The 16,547-nt window shown below is 38.7% G+C and overlaps 1 protein-coding gene across 6 annotated transcripts in view; it reads left to right on the top strand.

The window, feature by feature from the left end:
• LOC108704021 (ERC protein 2-like) overlaps positions 1-16,547 on the top strand; it is a 528,894-nt gene that overhangs the window by 172,508 nt on the left and 339,839 nt on the right. For 2 of the 6 annotated variants that reach the window (XM_041590958.1, XM_041590960.1), the window contains one exon: positions 8,565-8,758. In XM_041590958.1, the coding sequence (XP_041446892.1) occupies positions 8,565-8,758 (194 nt within the window). Of the gene's footprint in view, positions 1-858; positions 895-6,853; positions 6,884-8,564; positions 8,759-10,734; positions 10,741-16,547 lie in introns of all 6 variants that reach the window. The other 4 variants (XM_041590956.1, XM_041590955.1, XM_041590957.1 and 1 more) reach the window with 4 other exon arrangements.

A 16,547-nucleotide genomic window follows, 5' to 3' on the forward strand; every position in this document is an offset into this window, starting at 1 on the left:
CCCCTAATGTAAATGATAAGGATATAAGCATAAGGTTTTAGACTGGGTGCTGTTATAGAAGAAAAAAGAGGAAGACTAAATTATAATATTATTTTGTGGTCTGGGTTATAGTTTCTACACCTTGTCTTGCAGGATTTAGTTTTCTTGTAATATACTGAATTAATTAAGTGAAATGATGCAAATGAACGGTTACTTTTCCTATTACAGGTATGGGATCGGTTGTACAGAATGCTTGGGACCTGGGGTTTTCCAGTTAACGGATCTTTCTGTAAACATCAAAGAAACCCAATGGGCTGGTTTTGCCTCCAATAAGGATTAATTATATCTTAGTTGGGATAAAGTACAAGCGACTGTTTTATTATTACACAGAAAAAAGGAAATATTCTATAAAAATCTGGATTATTTTAATAAAATAGAGTCTATGGGAGACAGCCTTCCCATAGTTCGGAATTTCCCGGGTTTCTGGATAACGGCTCCAATACCTGTACTGTAATTCTCATTGTCAGGGCTCAATATGACTCTCAGTAATATGAGTGACAGCTCGTTAACATTCCAGTGCTTATTTCATGGGTTACTGTGTGTTTATGATGATGAATAGCAGCTTTGGCAACAAGCACTTCGGACACACGTTATGTATGATGAAAGGGAGGGGTCCTTGTTAAACATGAGAGAAAATAAAGCAGCAAAAACATTGTTCTTCTGCAGAAACCCATTCTCTTCTAGGAGCCCGAGGGAACATCTCCATTGGTCCGTGTGCCCTGGCTTTAACCAAATGTCTTTTTACCTCTGACTTGTGTTCATTGACTTAATCCTGAATCTTCTTTTCCCGTCTGTTCCTTCCCAACTTTCCCGTCGTAGCAAGCTGAGCAGTTGTTCAATCAAATGTACAACCCAGTAAGTCCTTTTTCTCACTCAGTGTCACCCATTGACGCATGTCGGCTCGCTCACGTGCACAATCGCTGGCATGAAGCTTCGCGGCACCTCCACATCAGTCACATATGTCAGGAGATAATCATTCGCTCATTGGACTCTAGTATCAGCTTACTGCTTTGAATGGTGGCTCTGGGTGCTCATGCCCAAGACCAGGGATCCCCAACCGTTTGAACCCGTGAGCAACATTCAGAAGTAAAAGGAGTTGAGGAGCAACGCTAGCATAAAAAATGTTCTTGGGTTGCCAAATAAGGGCTTTGATTGGCCATTTAGTAGCCCCTATGTGGATTGATAACCTACATTGAGACTCTGTTTGGCTGTACACCTGGTTTTTATATAACAAAAACTTGCCTCAAAGACGGAATTCAAAAATAAGCTCCTGCTTTGAGGCCACTGGGAGCAACATCCAAGGGGTTGGAGAGCAACTTGAGCATGAGCTACTGGTTGGGGATCACTGTCCAAGACCTTCAGCTTAGGAGAATAAAGGGGCCATAGACATTACAGTTATGATATTGCCTGGAAAAGACGTTTCCAGGAAATATTGTTAGTTTCAATACACGTGTAGAGCTGAATCGTCAGATATACAGGTAGAAACAATAGAATTCTACCTAAAAACGGCAAATGTTTGGATCCCTTGAAAGGCGCCCGATCAAAATTTTTCAGACAGCCGGATCGAAGTCTTCTGATATCCAAGTCTTCTGCTGATATCAGTCGGCACAGTATGAAAATCTGTTTCGCACAATATAATCAGTGTGTCTGTGGCCATTAGAATACAGGCACCAATCCAAACTAAATGTGGAATCCAGGAGCCAAAGTTTTTTATCTAATATTATGATAAAAAAAAAAAATGACAGCCTTACACGTTCCGTGTTAATGAGGACACTTAATCGTATGCTAAAAAGAATTTTTTTTGGACTAAATAAACCAATGTAGCACAACTACAACTCAGTGTGCTGCTGGTGATTCTTTTTAGCATACGATTAAGTGTCCTCATTAACACGGAATGTGTAAGGCTGTCATTTTTTTTCATCATAATATAAAATAAAAATCTTTTTTTAAACTACAAAACTTTGGCTCCTGGATTCCATATTTGGTTCGGATTGGTGCCTGTATTCCACTATATTACCAGACGCTAGGTCTTTTTGGTTCATGGCTATGGCCCCGTGGCAGACGTGGGCCCTCCAGTACAGCACCTGACACCACAACTTGGGTGTATTTTATTGGTTTGAGCTCTCTATATCCGCTACTTAATTGTAGGCTAACTTGCACTAAGGGGCAGATTTATTAAGGGTCGAATGGTAAATTAGAATTCAAAATTTCGAATCGTTTTTTTGGTGTCAAAATTCACACGCTCCAATTTTAATCCCCCAATTCGAATGTCAGTTTCGAACGTGAGATTTATCACATCTCGACCATGGAAACTGTTCTAATTCTAATTTTCGCCACCTAAAACCTGGCATTTACAAGTCAATGACAGAGGTCCGTTGAACCATTTGATTATGTTAATTGCCTTCCTGACATTCGAGATTCCGTTCAGAGGGAAAACTCGGTCCAAATTTTCAGCTCAGGACTATTTAATCGAATATTAGCACATTGTTTCTTAAATAACCTTCCGTTCGAGCTGTGAGTATATTCGGATTTATTCTATTAAAAAAAAAAATCATGTAAATTTGTCCTTTGATAAATCTGCCCATAATTATCAGTACACTATTGAAAGGAAATAGAGCCAATCACAATTTACATGGATGGAGTCTCCAAAAAAAAAGGACCAATCTTTTAAATAGGCAGAGTTTCCAAAAATAGCTCAGTCAAGTTGAATCTAATGAGCCATTTCTTGTATAGGGTCATAATGAATACAATGAATGGCAATAAATTATCATAATGTACCAAAAATACAAGAAAAACAAAAAGTATATGCAATGATTCTCATACACAGCAAGTTCTATCAAATTCAGAATTTAATTCTGGGGGTTGCCTAAGGGAAACTCTTTCCTTAGTAGACAGCATAGGTGCTAAATTGCGCAAGTGCAGTTGCCGGTAGCAACTAGTCTATGGTACTACATGTCAAATGAAAGACCCATTCATTGATGGTTGTTAGATTGTTAGAACCTTTGTTTGTAAATGAGCCCTATTATCCTCTATATAGTTGGTATGTTTCCCCTTTAAATCCACATCTCCTTGGCCTTATTGTTACAGTCTGCAGATGAGGAACAAGTCAGACAATAGAACTATAGACATAAATTGGCCCCACATCTAGGGATGGGCGAATTTTTTCGCCTCGTTTCGCCGAAAAAATTACGTCCACAGACTTGTATGGCAGCGTGCGTCCAAAAAAAAGACGCGCGTCAAAAAATTTTTTTGCTGCGTGACAAAATTATTTTGATGCCCATAGACTTTAATGGGCGTCTGCGACATTTTGCCGGTGGCGAATTTTTGGCGAAACGAAACGAGTCAAATTCGCCCATGCCTACCCACGTCTCATAAGATGCTGCAACTCTGCATGTGCATGTCCGAAGCGCCTTTTGCATGTTACTTTGCTGCATCCTTCAGAATTTCAGCTGGAAAATATAATATCAGCAACTTCCTTATAACCATTTACCAAAAATGCCATGAATATGATAAATGTTCTATGGAAGCTTTATTCTTGGCAATATTCTGTTTCTTTATAAACTAAATGGACCAGACTAAAACTATGGGTGTGGCTGGGCATCTAACTGTAGCAGTGGGCAGGGCTAAAGCATTGATGGCAGCTTACAGTGGGAGGGGCATAGAGTCTATCATTTAAAGGGGTTGTTTACCTTTGAGTTAACTGTTAGTATGATGTAGAGAGTGATATTCTGAGACAATTTGCAATTGGTTTTCATTTTTTATGGTTTTTGAGTTATTTAGCTTTTTATTCAGCAGCTCTCCTGTTTGCAATTTCAGCCATCTTACATAGTTACATAGTTACAAAGTTAGTTCAGGTTAAAAAAGACCAAAGTCCATCAAGGTCAACCCTTCCAAATGAAACCCAGCACCTATAAATACACCCTGATCCCTCCAAATCCCCCTAGCAACCATGCATTGATTTGAATAAGCGTCTGGAATATGAATAGGAGAGGCCCGAATAGAAAGACGAGTAATAAAAAGTAGCAATAATAATACATTTGTAGCCTCAGAGCATTCTAGATGGGGTCAGTGACCCCCATTGGAAAGCTGGAAGGGGTCAGAAGAAGAATGCAAATAATTAAAAGATAAGTAATAAAGACCAACTGAAAAGTTGCTTAGAACTGGCCATTCTATAACACATTAAAAGTGAACTTAAAGGTGAAGCAGTGGCTGGATTACAACACTAATGGCAGTTTACAGAGGAAGGGTGTCTGTGACTCAAGCAGTGGGTGGGACTAGAACACTCTGATGGCAGCTTACAGGGCAGGGGGCAGTAAGTAACTCGGTAGACCTGGGGGGGATTTTGTTTAGAGAAGAGATAAAAGATGGCTGTAAAAAGTTATTTTGCTTTAGGGGGTTATTTTTTAAAGTCTGAATGCTAAAAACTCCAAAAATTCAAGTTTTTTACTATGAAATCCAAATTTTTAGTGGTAAAAAAACTCAAATTTTTCAAGCTCTATTATACACCGAGGCTGCAAAAAGTCTAAATCTGAAAATACTCCATCTTCAACCTGTCGAGGTCCTGTAGAAGTCAATAGAAGAGGTCCTATTTGCATTAAGAAGATATCCAGGTCTGCGCTGGGTTTTGTACGATGATCCGAACATTTCTGGCTTTTCAGCTGCACGAAAAATTCTGGCTTTTCAGGTGTCAAATCGGAAAAAATAATCCGAAAACATTTGCTGTTTTTCGGTGGTTTTAATATTCATAAATAAGGGTAAATCGTTTATTCTAGTTTGGTCTGACTTTTTTTATCAGAAAAATTCGGATTTTGATAAATAACCCCTACGTGATTAACATTTTGAAGGATATTTGAATGGAGTTAATGTTGAGCTTACCATATACACAGCCCTGTCGTGTGCTACAATTTGCTCATTTATCTGGATAAAAAATTCCCACGCTTTGGTGTGTGATTGATGTAACCGGCGCTTTAGCTTTCATTTAATCATCCCACAAATAACTCATCTGACTTAGCAGGGAGACATATCTGGAGATGGCAGCGCTGGAGCACTCAGATAAAGTTGTTAGAATGGGATTATCTGATGATTGGGGAGGGATTCAGACCCCTCGGGCCCCAGGCTGAAGCAATAAAAGAAGAGTTATTATTATCAGTTAATTTCCCCCCCCCCCCAAGGGCCTCTTTTAAAAATGATTACACAGTGAATATATCTTCCAGAAAGCCATCTCATAGATGAACAGGTTGTATCTTTTCAGGGCAGTGGCCAATGGGTAGATTTGTTGCCCCTGATTATTTATAAATGACTGCTGGCGTCAAATTTTCCTGAGAATGTGTCTCCATTAGAAATAACTGAAATCGCTAGCAGTAAAACCAACGAAGTTGTAGGTTAAAAGGGGATGTGGGGTATCACATGTGAAGGCAGAAGTGGAGACTGTAGGGCAAAATCATTACAACAGGGAAAGGTGGAGACAGTAGGGCAGGATATTGCTACATGATGGTAAGCCAGCATGGTGACAGTTGGATATGATGAACAAAGTTGGATAAGTTGAAGGCAGTAGGGCAAGATGGAAACAGTAGAACAAAATGGAGACAACAAGATAGAAAAAGTAGGGCAAAATAGTTTCAAAGATGGAGACAGTAGGATATATGGCGATAGCAAATGAGTAAGATGAACAAAGTTGGATAAGTTGAAGGCAGTAGGGTAAGATGGAAACAGTAGAACAAAATGGAGACATTAAGATAGAGAAAGTAGGGCAAATGGTTTCAAAGATGGAGACAGTAGGGGATATGGCGATAGCAAATGAGTTAGATGAAGACAGTGTGGAAACAGTAGGGAAAGATGGAAACAGTAAGATAAACTCTGTAGGAAAAGATGGGGATAGTAAGGAAACATGGTGACAGCTGGGAAAGATGGAGGCAGTAGGGCTAGATGGAGACAGGAGGATAAGGGTTAAACAGTAGGGCAAGATTTAGACAGTTGGACACGAAAGATGGAGAAAGTTTCCTTCCCAATCGGTAATATTTAGAGCTATAATTGATTACTTGGGTATATTTAATGGAACATTATGAATGTTTAATAAAAATTCCCTTTACCGGCTGTACCTGAACTTTGAAGGATTCTGCAACGTGTATGCTCCATGCATGCCCCACTATTCTCATTTATTAGGTAGAAGGTCACATTGTATCATAAATCTTTCTTTTTCTATCAGTGTCATGTGACAAAAGCTAAATTAAAATCATTTCAAATATTTTGAAACTACGCCCCTCTGTAACCGTTCCTCATCCGCCGTGCTGTACTTGCACTTCCACACTTATCCACTGGGGGCTCCATAATACAACAGCCCCTAATTAAAGCTCTGTATAATCCTGGAGAAACTGAGAGGCCTGAACCTTTTCTATTATTCGGATACATCAGTTGAGCGATATTATCAATAACACTGTCGTTTGCAGGATTTCATTGTCCTTGAATTAAACGGTAACCCTACTGTCTATTGTCCCTTGTTCAGGTCTATAAATCCGTTTTCTGGAAATGTTCAGCCTCTTCTGTCCTCTTCATTATGCCTATTATGCCCTGGCACTGAAGATTTCATTCATTTATTATATTAAATATTAACTCCAATTATTTTATTTTTTTATTTCTTTGCAAAGAATTCCAAACTTCTCACAGCAGTTTTGGTATATATACATTTTTTTTTAAAATGTCATTTTTTTTTTCTGCATGTGATTTCTTTTCTTTAACTTGAATTTAATGGAGTTGTTGCTTGCCTGCCCCGTTTCTCTCTTGCCTGCCCCGTTTCTCTCTTGCCTGCCCCTCGAAGACGTCAGTTAGGAGTACTGAGAAGCAAGGGGTATGCTTATGATTCTGACCTTCCTTGTGTTTGTTGGTCTGTGCTCACAGTGCATTGAATAATGATATTTATATATTCCCCACATTGTGATGAATGGTTGTGTGTTGCCGTGTCCCCTGTGTTTGTCTCAGTGCACGTAAAGTGTTTTATGGTTTATTTCCTCTCGTTTCACCATCATTGTTGCGTGTGAGGAAACAATAGATCCGAGCGCCGCACAATTTATAGCAGATTTCTACGACGTTGCCTCCGGGAGGAAAACTATTTTTCTCCTACAGAATTGGCTTTAATTATTTTTGTACAAGGAATAAATAAATTCTTTACCCAAATATGTGTATTTTTCACATATAAATGAAATGCCTCATTGAGTTGCGGGCCCCGTGATGAATAACTTCCATTGTATGGGGTACAAAGGAACACAAAAATGGTCTATACCTGCTTTGGTTTCCTCACACGGCAACTTAAAGGGAAATGCAACCAATTATGAGTATGATTTTATCCTCCATTTATATTTATATAAATATTATCAGACTACATGGTGCAAGCACAAGAAGTAGCAGCTTCCATTTTCTTACACAGTATTGAATCTGTATATTTTATTTATGTGTAAGGGTTGGGGTTAGATACTGCTAGCCTCTACCGAGGATATCCATACATGGCACACAGGAAAATAGCTCACCTATCTGAGAATGGACATTGTTATTTTAAATAAATTTGGAAGATGGAGACAGTAGAGTAAAATGGTGACATCAAGGCAAGATGGAGATAGTGGGACAAAATGGAGAGAGTAGAACAAGATGGAGACAGTAGGAGAAGATGGAGACAATAGGACAAGATGGAGACTGTAGGGGAAGATGGAAACAGCAGGGCAATATAGAGACAGAAAGACAAGATGGAGACAGTAGGACAAGATGGAGACAGTAGGACAAGATGGAAGCCACTGGGCAAGATGGAGACAGAAGGACAAGATAGAGACAGTAGAACAAGATGGAGACAGTAGAACCAGATGGAGACAAAAGGATAAGATGGAGATAGAAGGACAAGATGGAGAAAGTAGGACAAGATGGAGACAGAAGGACAAGATGGAAACAGAAGGACAAGATGGCGATAGTAGGGCAAGATCGAGACAGTAGGGCAAGATGGAGACAGAAGGACAAGGTGGAGACAGTAGTACAAGATGGAAGCCAGAGGGCACAATGGAGACAGTAGGGTAAGATAGAGATAAATCAATTTGATGACAGTGGGGATGAAGATGAAGACAGAGAAGATGGAGACAGTAGAACCAGATGGAAATAGTAAGGTTGCTTATGACAGTTGGGTAAGATGAACACAGGGGAAAATGGTGACAGTAGGACCAGATGGAGATAGTGGGACAAGATAAGGATGGTAAAGTCACTTGGTGACAGTTGGGTAAGATGGAGACAGCAGAGCAAGACAGAAACTATAGGCCAGATAGTAACAGATGTTAATATGTAGACAGTAAAGGATCATGATGACAGTTGGGTAACAGTTACACAGTCTTTATTGTTGTCTGTGAGAAATGGCTCAGAATAGGAAAGCAGTAGGGCCCCCACTTATCTGTGAATGAAAGTTATTGCACCCTGTATTATCTGGAATATAAATGGAAGATAAATCTTTCTTATTAGTAGGATGAATGTTACAACTTTTCTCTACCCTATTGAAGGCTCATGAAGCTGAAGAGGAGGTCCGCATGAAACCCGACTTTTCAGACAGACTCAAACAGTTGGACAATGAAGTCTCGTACTACAGGGAAGAGTGCAGCAAGGCCCAGGCTGAGGTTGACCGACTGCTGCAGATTCTGAAGGAGGTGGAGAATGAGAAGAATGATAAAGACAAGCAGATTGCCGAGCTGGAAAGGTAACGACAACCTAGTGTACTAATTATGGAGAATTACGTATAACAGCTCATCATATAATCTGTATATACAGCTATGGGACCTGTTATCCAGAGCTGGGGTTTTCCGGATAACAGATCTTTCCGTAATTTGGATCTTCATACCTTTAATCTACTAGAAAATCATATAAACATTACATTAACCCAATAGGCTTGTTTTGCCTCCAATAAGGATTAATTATATCTTAGTTGGGATCAAGTACAAGGTACTGTTTTATTATTACACAGAAAAAGGAAATCATTTTTTATAAATTTGGATTATTTGGATAAAATGGAGTCTATGGGACGGCCTTCCTGTAATGTGGAGCTTTCTGGATAACGGGATTTCAGATAACTGATCCCATAACTGTATTAAAGTATTCTGGGTGGGAGTTACAATATTGCTCTTTTGTAGACCATATATATCTTTATAATTGAGGAACATGTGATCTGCCACTTAGTAGTTAGAGGGACAGCCAACATAAAGCAAAACATTTCAATAAAAGCAATTACTTCTGCAATTAGCTCTAAATCCGTTTAATTTAAATCACCTTTAAATGAACTGTTAGTATGATGTAGAGAGGGATTTTCTGAGACAATTTGCAGTTGGTTTTCATTTTTTATTATTTGTGGTTTTTGGGTTTTTTAGCTTTTTATCCAGCAGCTCTCCAGTTTGCAATTTCAGCTTTCCGGTTGCTATGCTCCAAATTCCCCTAGCAACCATGCACTGATTTGAATAAGAGACTGAAATATGAATAGGAGAGGCCTGAATAGAAAGATGAATAATAAAAACAAATCAAATCATTCCCAATGGAGCATTAATGATTTGGGGTTAAATATAAACCTGGGGATAAACATTGTTACCACTTGGTGATATTTATCCTATTTAATTTGTCTATAAAAGCTATTTCTTTCAGTATTTGATGATTTTTCATTCAGATATTAACTTCCCAAATATTATGACATTCCTACTTTGATGTTTGTCTTAGTAGACAAGGTTTCTGTTCATTTGTAAAGGTGAGAAATGTGAGTTTTTTTTAATGTCCAAACCTCTTGGCCAGTGTGCTTACATTTCTGTCAGGGCCACGGCCTTTGATGCTGTCGATACAGTCACAGCCCTCGCAATGTTGAGCTGAATTTGGTGCAGGGGACCCGTTGACAAAAGAAAATCTGTCAATCAATTCCTAAGGCAACATTTTACTTGTCAGTTTTAATCACATGTTGATGGTGTCGTGTGTTCTGGAAAATCTCACGCTCTCCTGTTTCTCACCAGGTTTAGCAACATTTAAGTCCGATTTGATCTCAACATTTTCTGCTACAAACTCCCATCAAATCCGCTCGTTTGTTTTTACACTTATTTATTATTACATTTTCCCCAAAATTTGGTTTGGGCGAAAAAAAATAAATCAGATTTTCATGTTTTTTTTCCGGATTTCTTATGCTTTTTTACCCGAAAACTCAGAAAACTTTGAGGTATTGCAAAAAATCATTGGGACTTCTCCCATTGACTTATATGCAATCTGAGATGCCGGATTTTCTAATTCGGATTTTTTTATCCTCGGGGTGTAATAAATTCCGAAAAATTGGTGATTTTTTAAAAGTCCGATTTTATAAAAAAAAATCACAGATTTTTCAGGATTTTTGCATTCAGAGTTTAGTAAATAACCCCCTTAAATTTACGTTCTTACTACAATTTGAGTTTTTCACTGCAAAATATTCAATAATTTTAAAAAAGTGTTTCTAATGAACTCAGGAAGAGCCCCCCCAAAATGTCCAGGAAGCAACAACGAAGAAAGTTTTCTCTTTAAAAGTTCTCCCGTGTTTGATTTTAGGCACATGGTGTATTGCTAAATGTCTGTGTTTTTGCTCAATACAAAGTCATCAGCGAGTGTCCTTGGGTGTCAATTGACCAAAACATGTTTTTTGTCTTCTTTTTTTTTTACGTCTGTTTTTGGGTTCAGCTACGGGTAAGTAAATTGACCGATATTTGTCCTGATCTGAATGTGCGCATGGAAAATGGCCAAATAACGGCTTTGATGCTGGAAGCATGATGATGATGATGATGATGATGATGATGATGATGTTTCTGCTTGCCCCTATACCCCTACGCAGTGCATTTAACCATTGCTAAGTGCATCTCTAGTGATTAGTAAAAGACTTTGCACAATGTAATATTGAAGGGATGGTTCACCTTCAAACAACTACTGTATATACTCGAGTATAAGCCGTCCCGAGTATAAGCCGAGGTACCTAATTTTAGCTCCAAAAACTGGGAAAGCTTATTGACTCGAGTATAAGCCTAGGGTGAGAAATGCAGCAGCTTCTGGTAAGTTTCAATCAAAAAATTGAGGGTTTCTGCTCCCATTGGAGGTGCCGGCGTCTCGTTTTTGGATGCCGGCGAATATTCTTGGAGACTATTCTTGGACGCCGGCGACTATTCTTAGATGCCGGCGTCCGTTTTTGTGCTTGACCCGAGTATAAGCCGAGAAAGAGTTTTTCAGCATATTTTGGGGGCTGAAAAACTCGGCTTATACTCGAGTATATACGGTAGTTGGTTTCAGACAGTTCACCAGAAATAAAGACTTTTTCCAAAGACTTTCTATTTTCTATGTGTGACCGTTTTTCCAATATTGAAATGTAAATTGTCATTTTTCACCTTCTAAAGCAGCTCTGAGTGGGGTGTCGCCGACCCTTTAAGCTGTTCTAAATTGATTTAGTTGATCCATTTCTTATCTTTGTCCCTGCTGAGCAGAATCCCTGGGTTTCATTACATTCAGCTGTTAGACTTGATACAATAGTTACTAATACTCCACAGATGAGAAATGGATCAACTAATTGTAAATGCAAAATTGTAACAGTCCAGAGTCTGCACCTGAATTACTGAACTGTCAGACTCAAACACCAGAGACACCAACATTCAACTTTACACTTTACAGATTTTAAAATAACGGTAACAAATGGAAAGTAGTTGAAAAAAGTCTTTATTTCTGGGGAACAATCTGAAAACAAGTGAAAAAACTGTTTGGAAGGTGAACAACCCCTTTAAATCATTTGCACTATTAGGCACCCACAAGCATGATAAATAACTTTTTGGCAGGATTAACTTTTAAATGATTTATTTTGGGATTTTATTAAATGTATTCAATATTTTTAACAGTTTTGTTGCTCTGTGTCTTCTTATAGAGGTTGCTCACCTTTCTATTAACTGTTAGTATGATGTAGAGAGGGATGTTCTGAGACAATTTTACTATTTGTGGTTTTTGACTTATTTAGCTTTTTATTCAGCAGCTCTCCAGTTTGCAATCTGGTTGCTAGGGTCCACATGCCCCTAGCAACCATGCATTGATTTGAATAAGAGACTGGAATATGAATAGGAGAGGCCTGAATAGAAAGATGAGGAATAAAAAGTAGCAATAACAATACATTTGTAGCGTGTATAGAGCGTTTGTTTTCAAATGCTTCAAGGACAAAATAAGAAAGGAGAAGGAAAATTGGGCTTTGGGAGTAGAGAGACAAATGGGGGAGAGGAGAAATATAGAAGGAGAGAGAAGAGGGAGGATGGGGGAGAGTAAGGCCAAACAGTTGGGGGAGAAAAGGAAAGGAGAGGGGATGAGAGACAGAAGGAGAGAAGGGAAAGGGGGTTAGGGAGTAGAGAGACAAATGGGGGAGAGGAGAAATATAGAAGGGGAGAGAAGAGGGAGGATGGGGGAGAGTAAGGCCAAACAGTTGGGGGAGAAAAGGAAAGGGGATGAGAGAAAGAAGGAGAGAAGGGAAAGGGGGTTAGGGAGTAGAGAGACAAATGGGGGAGAGGAGAAATATAGAAGAGAGAGAAGAGGGAGGATGGGGGAGAGTAAGGCCAAACAGTTGGGGGAGAAAAGGAAAGGAGAGGGGATGAGAGACAGAAGGAGAGAAGGGAAAGGGGGTTATGGAGTAGAGAGACAAATGGGGGAGAGGAGAAATATAGAAGGGGAGAGAAGAGGGAGGATGGGGGAGAGTAAGGCCAAACAGTTGGGGGAGAAAAGGAAAGGAGAGGGGATGAGAGACAGAAGGAGAGAAGGGAAAGGGGGTTAGGGAGTAGAGAGACAAATGGGGGAGAGGAGAAATATAGAAGAGAGAGAAGAGATGGGGGGGGAGATCATGTTCAGAATATAAGACAGAAATGAAAATGTACAAGGGGGAAAGAAGTTCTCAGCAGCTTTGCTCTTATTCACTATGGACGTTACTGTTCTGTTGCAGCTCATTTGTCAAACGCAATTAATCATTTGAAAACTGTTACTGGAAAATTGTAATTTATTTTATTGGCCTCTCCATATAAATGTGCATTGTGTTATAGTGCGGTTAGTGTAGAAGTTATTGTGGTCCCGCCGCATATTAAACAATCACTTGCTGGAATCACATTGGCCACGTGTCCCTCCTGTTACCAGCGCTCGGGAAGTTTCATTGATCGGCCAAATGTGAGAGTAATAATAAGCAATAATGATATTTCCCCATTCAGTTCAGGAGCGAGACTTAGCGACTCATGTTTCACCCTCCTAAATCTCTTCAAATTGAATAAAAGATTCAGAGCTTAATAACCCGGCGCTGATTTCTAGCCTTGTGTTTGTGATGAAAGTTCCCGTCAGGAGAGTGAATTAGAGACGACCAAATGTTACTCGTTAGTAATTAGTTAATAAAGAATTACCTTAGGGCTGTGTATTCTCTTCTGCCTTTTATAATATCCAGTTCTTGGTTTAAACTTCTCTTGTTTGAATTTCCTTTGTCACTTGCTTTCATTCCAAGGGGTATATTTATCAAAGAGTGAAGTTAATAGTGAAGTTCCGCTAGAGTGAAATTCCACCACTCTCCATTCATTTCTATTGATTTTTATAGGCGTATATATCAAAGGGTGAACTTTCACTTTCACCCATTGATAAATACGCCTTTCAAAATTCCATAGAAATGAATTGAGAGTGGTGGAATTTCACTCTAGTGGCGGAACTTCACTCTTTGATAAATTTACCCCTATTACTCCTTACTTCTTTCTTCCTCATCACCTTTTCTTTTTTACTCTCACATTCCTGTACATCTCCCCTTTTCTCTTCACTGTTCCCTCCCCTTCTCCCCATTTCTTTTCCATTCTTTTTGTTTTCTTTCTGTCCTGCTCTTCCATTTCCAAGACACAAGGCAATAGTAGAAAACATATAGGAAAGGAACAAGTTAAAGAGCTGATTCACCTTTAGATTAACTTTTAGTATGTTATAGAATGACTAATTCTAAGCAACATTTAGGGGCAGATTTATCAATGGTCGAAGTGAAAATTCTAATTACAAAAATTCTAATTTCAAGCTAATTTATGTGTACTTCGACTAGGGAATAGTCCAAAGTCGATTTAAATTTGAAAAAGATTCAAAAATTTGAATTTCGTGTATTGTCTCTTTAAAAATTCGACTTCACCCATGCGCCATAGAAAACCTGCCAATTTGCTGTTTTAGCCTATGGGGGACCTCCTAGAACCTATTTGGAGTCAATTGGTGGACTATGAAAAATAGAAGTTTTTTCTGGGGAAAAACTTAGAATCGTACAATTTGAACACGCTATTATTTTGATCCATAAGATTCAAATTCGATTGAAAAGGGACCTAAATCTGCCCCTAAAATTGGTCTTCATTATTTATTTTTTTATAGTTTTTTTTAATTATTTGCCTGTTTCCTCTGACTCTTTCCAGCTTTCAAATAGGGGTCACTGACCCCATCTACAAAACAAGCGGCCTATAAGGCTACAAATGTATTGTTATTGCTACTTTTTATCACTCCTCTTTCTATTCAGGCCTCTCCTATTCATATTACAGTGTCTTATTCAAATCAATGCATGGTTGCTAGGGGAATTTGGACCCTAGCAACCAGATGGCTGAAAATGCAAACTAAGGAGTCCCTGAATAAAAAGCAAAATAAGTCAAAAACCACAAATAATAAAAAAATTAAAACCAATTACAAATAATCTCAGAATATCATGCTCTACATCATACTAAAAGTTAAAGAGGTTGTTCACCTTTAAATTAACTGTTAGTTTGATGTAGAGAGTGATATTCTGAGACAATTTGCAATTGGCTTTCATTTTTATTTTCATTTGTGGTTTTTGAGTTATTCAGTTTTTAATTCCGCAGAGTTGCAATTTGAGCCATCTGGTTGCTAGGTTCCAAATAACCATAGTAACCATGCATTGATTTGTATAAGAGGCTGTAATACGAATAGGAGAGGCCTGAATAGAAAGATGAGTAATAAAAAGTAGCAATAACAATACATTTGTAGCCTTATAGAGTATTTGTATTTTTTAGATGGGGTCAGTGACCCCTATTTGAAAGCTGGAAAGAGTCAAAGAAGACAAATAATTCAAAAACTATACAAATGAAAAAATGAAGACCAATTGAAAAGTTGCTTAGAATTAGCCATTCTATAACTTACCAAAAGTTAACTTAAAGGTCCACCACCCCTTTAACGCAAATGGGAAAAACCCCTTTAACGTGTTCCTTTGCTATATGTTTCCCAGTATTGCCCGGTGCCTTGTCTTGCACTTCTGCTGTAAGTCTGGGAGTTGTATTAGCAGTGGGGCTGCCATCTTTTGGCAGGGGGCGGGGACATGATGCTGTGGGGATGGGCTATGATGATTGCTGCGTCAATCATAGGGAATGATCACCCAAGTGCCTGGTGGTCCCCCAGTGTGGCTGCAGCCATATATATATATATCTACACTATTCCCAGCCTGGAACATGTTTATAGCCCCACCCTTCCATCTGCTTTGAACGTCTCTGCTACAAAGTGAGACTCATTCGTCACCGCAAGATCTGTTTGGGAAGGAAAATACATTTCGTAAATTTGTTTTTGTAGTTAAATTTACATCACTCGCATGTTCATACGACAAACTCATTTTGCTGCGATTAAACGTCACTCTCTGCGGCATTTGTCTCGCAAGATCCATCGCTGTGGAAAGCTTGTGAGAGACGCAATGGAATCTTCTCTACAAATGAGGCCTGTCCTTAAAGGGCCGCTGTCATTTCTTATTTTCCAGTTTGGTTTTGCAAAGAAAGTTCGGTGTAAATATAACAACTGGGTAAATAGATAGACTGTGCAAAATAAAAAATGGATCTAATATAGTTAGTTAGGCACAAATGTAATGTATAAAGGCTGGAGTGAGTGGATGTGTAACATAATAGCCAGAACACTACTTCCTGCTTTTCAGCTCTCTTGCTTTTCACTGATTGGTTACCCTGGCTACCAGTCAGTAACCAATCAGTGACTTGAGAGGGGACATGGGACATAACTGTTGCTTTTGAATCTGAGCTGAATGCTGAGGATCAATTGCAAACTCACTAAACAGTTATGTCCCATGTGGCCCCCCTTATAGTCACTGATTGGTTACTGACTGGTAGCCAGGGTAACCAATCAGTGAAAAGCAAGAGAGCTGAAAAGCAGGAAGTAGTGTTCTGGCTATTATGTTACACATCCACTCACTCCAGCCTTTATACATTACATTTTTGCCCAAATAACTAAATTAGAAACATTTTTTATTTTGCACAGCCTATCTATTTACCCAGTTTTTATTTTTACACTGAACTGTTCATTTAAGTGCAAATATAAAGAGTTGAATTTAGATTTTTTTTCCAAAATAATTATTTTCCCCATTTCTATAAAGCTGATATTGCTACAGCTTACAATTCTTTTTGCACAAAAAAACTACCTGGAAGCATGACCTAATGTCATTGTGTGCATACTCCACTAAAGACAGATGATAATGCAAT

The sequence above is a fragment of the Xenopus laevis genome, chromosome 4L, assembly GCF_017654675.1.
Source record: "Xenopus laevis strain J_2021 chromosome 4L, Xenopus_laevis_v10.1, whole genome shotgun sequence".
In the NCBI taxonomy this organism is placed as follows: domain Eukaryota; kingdom Metazoa; phylum Chordata; class Amphibia; order Anura; family Pipidae; genus Xenopus; species Xenopus laevis.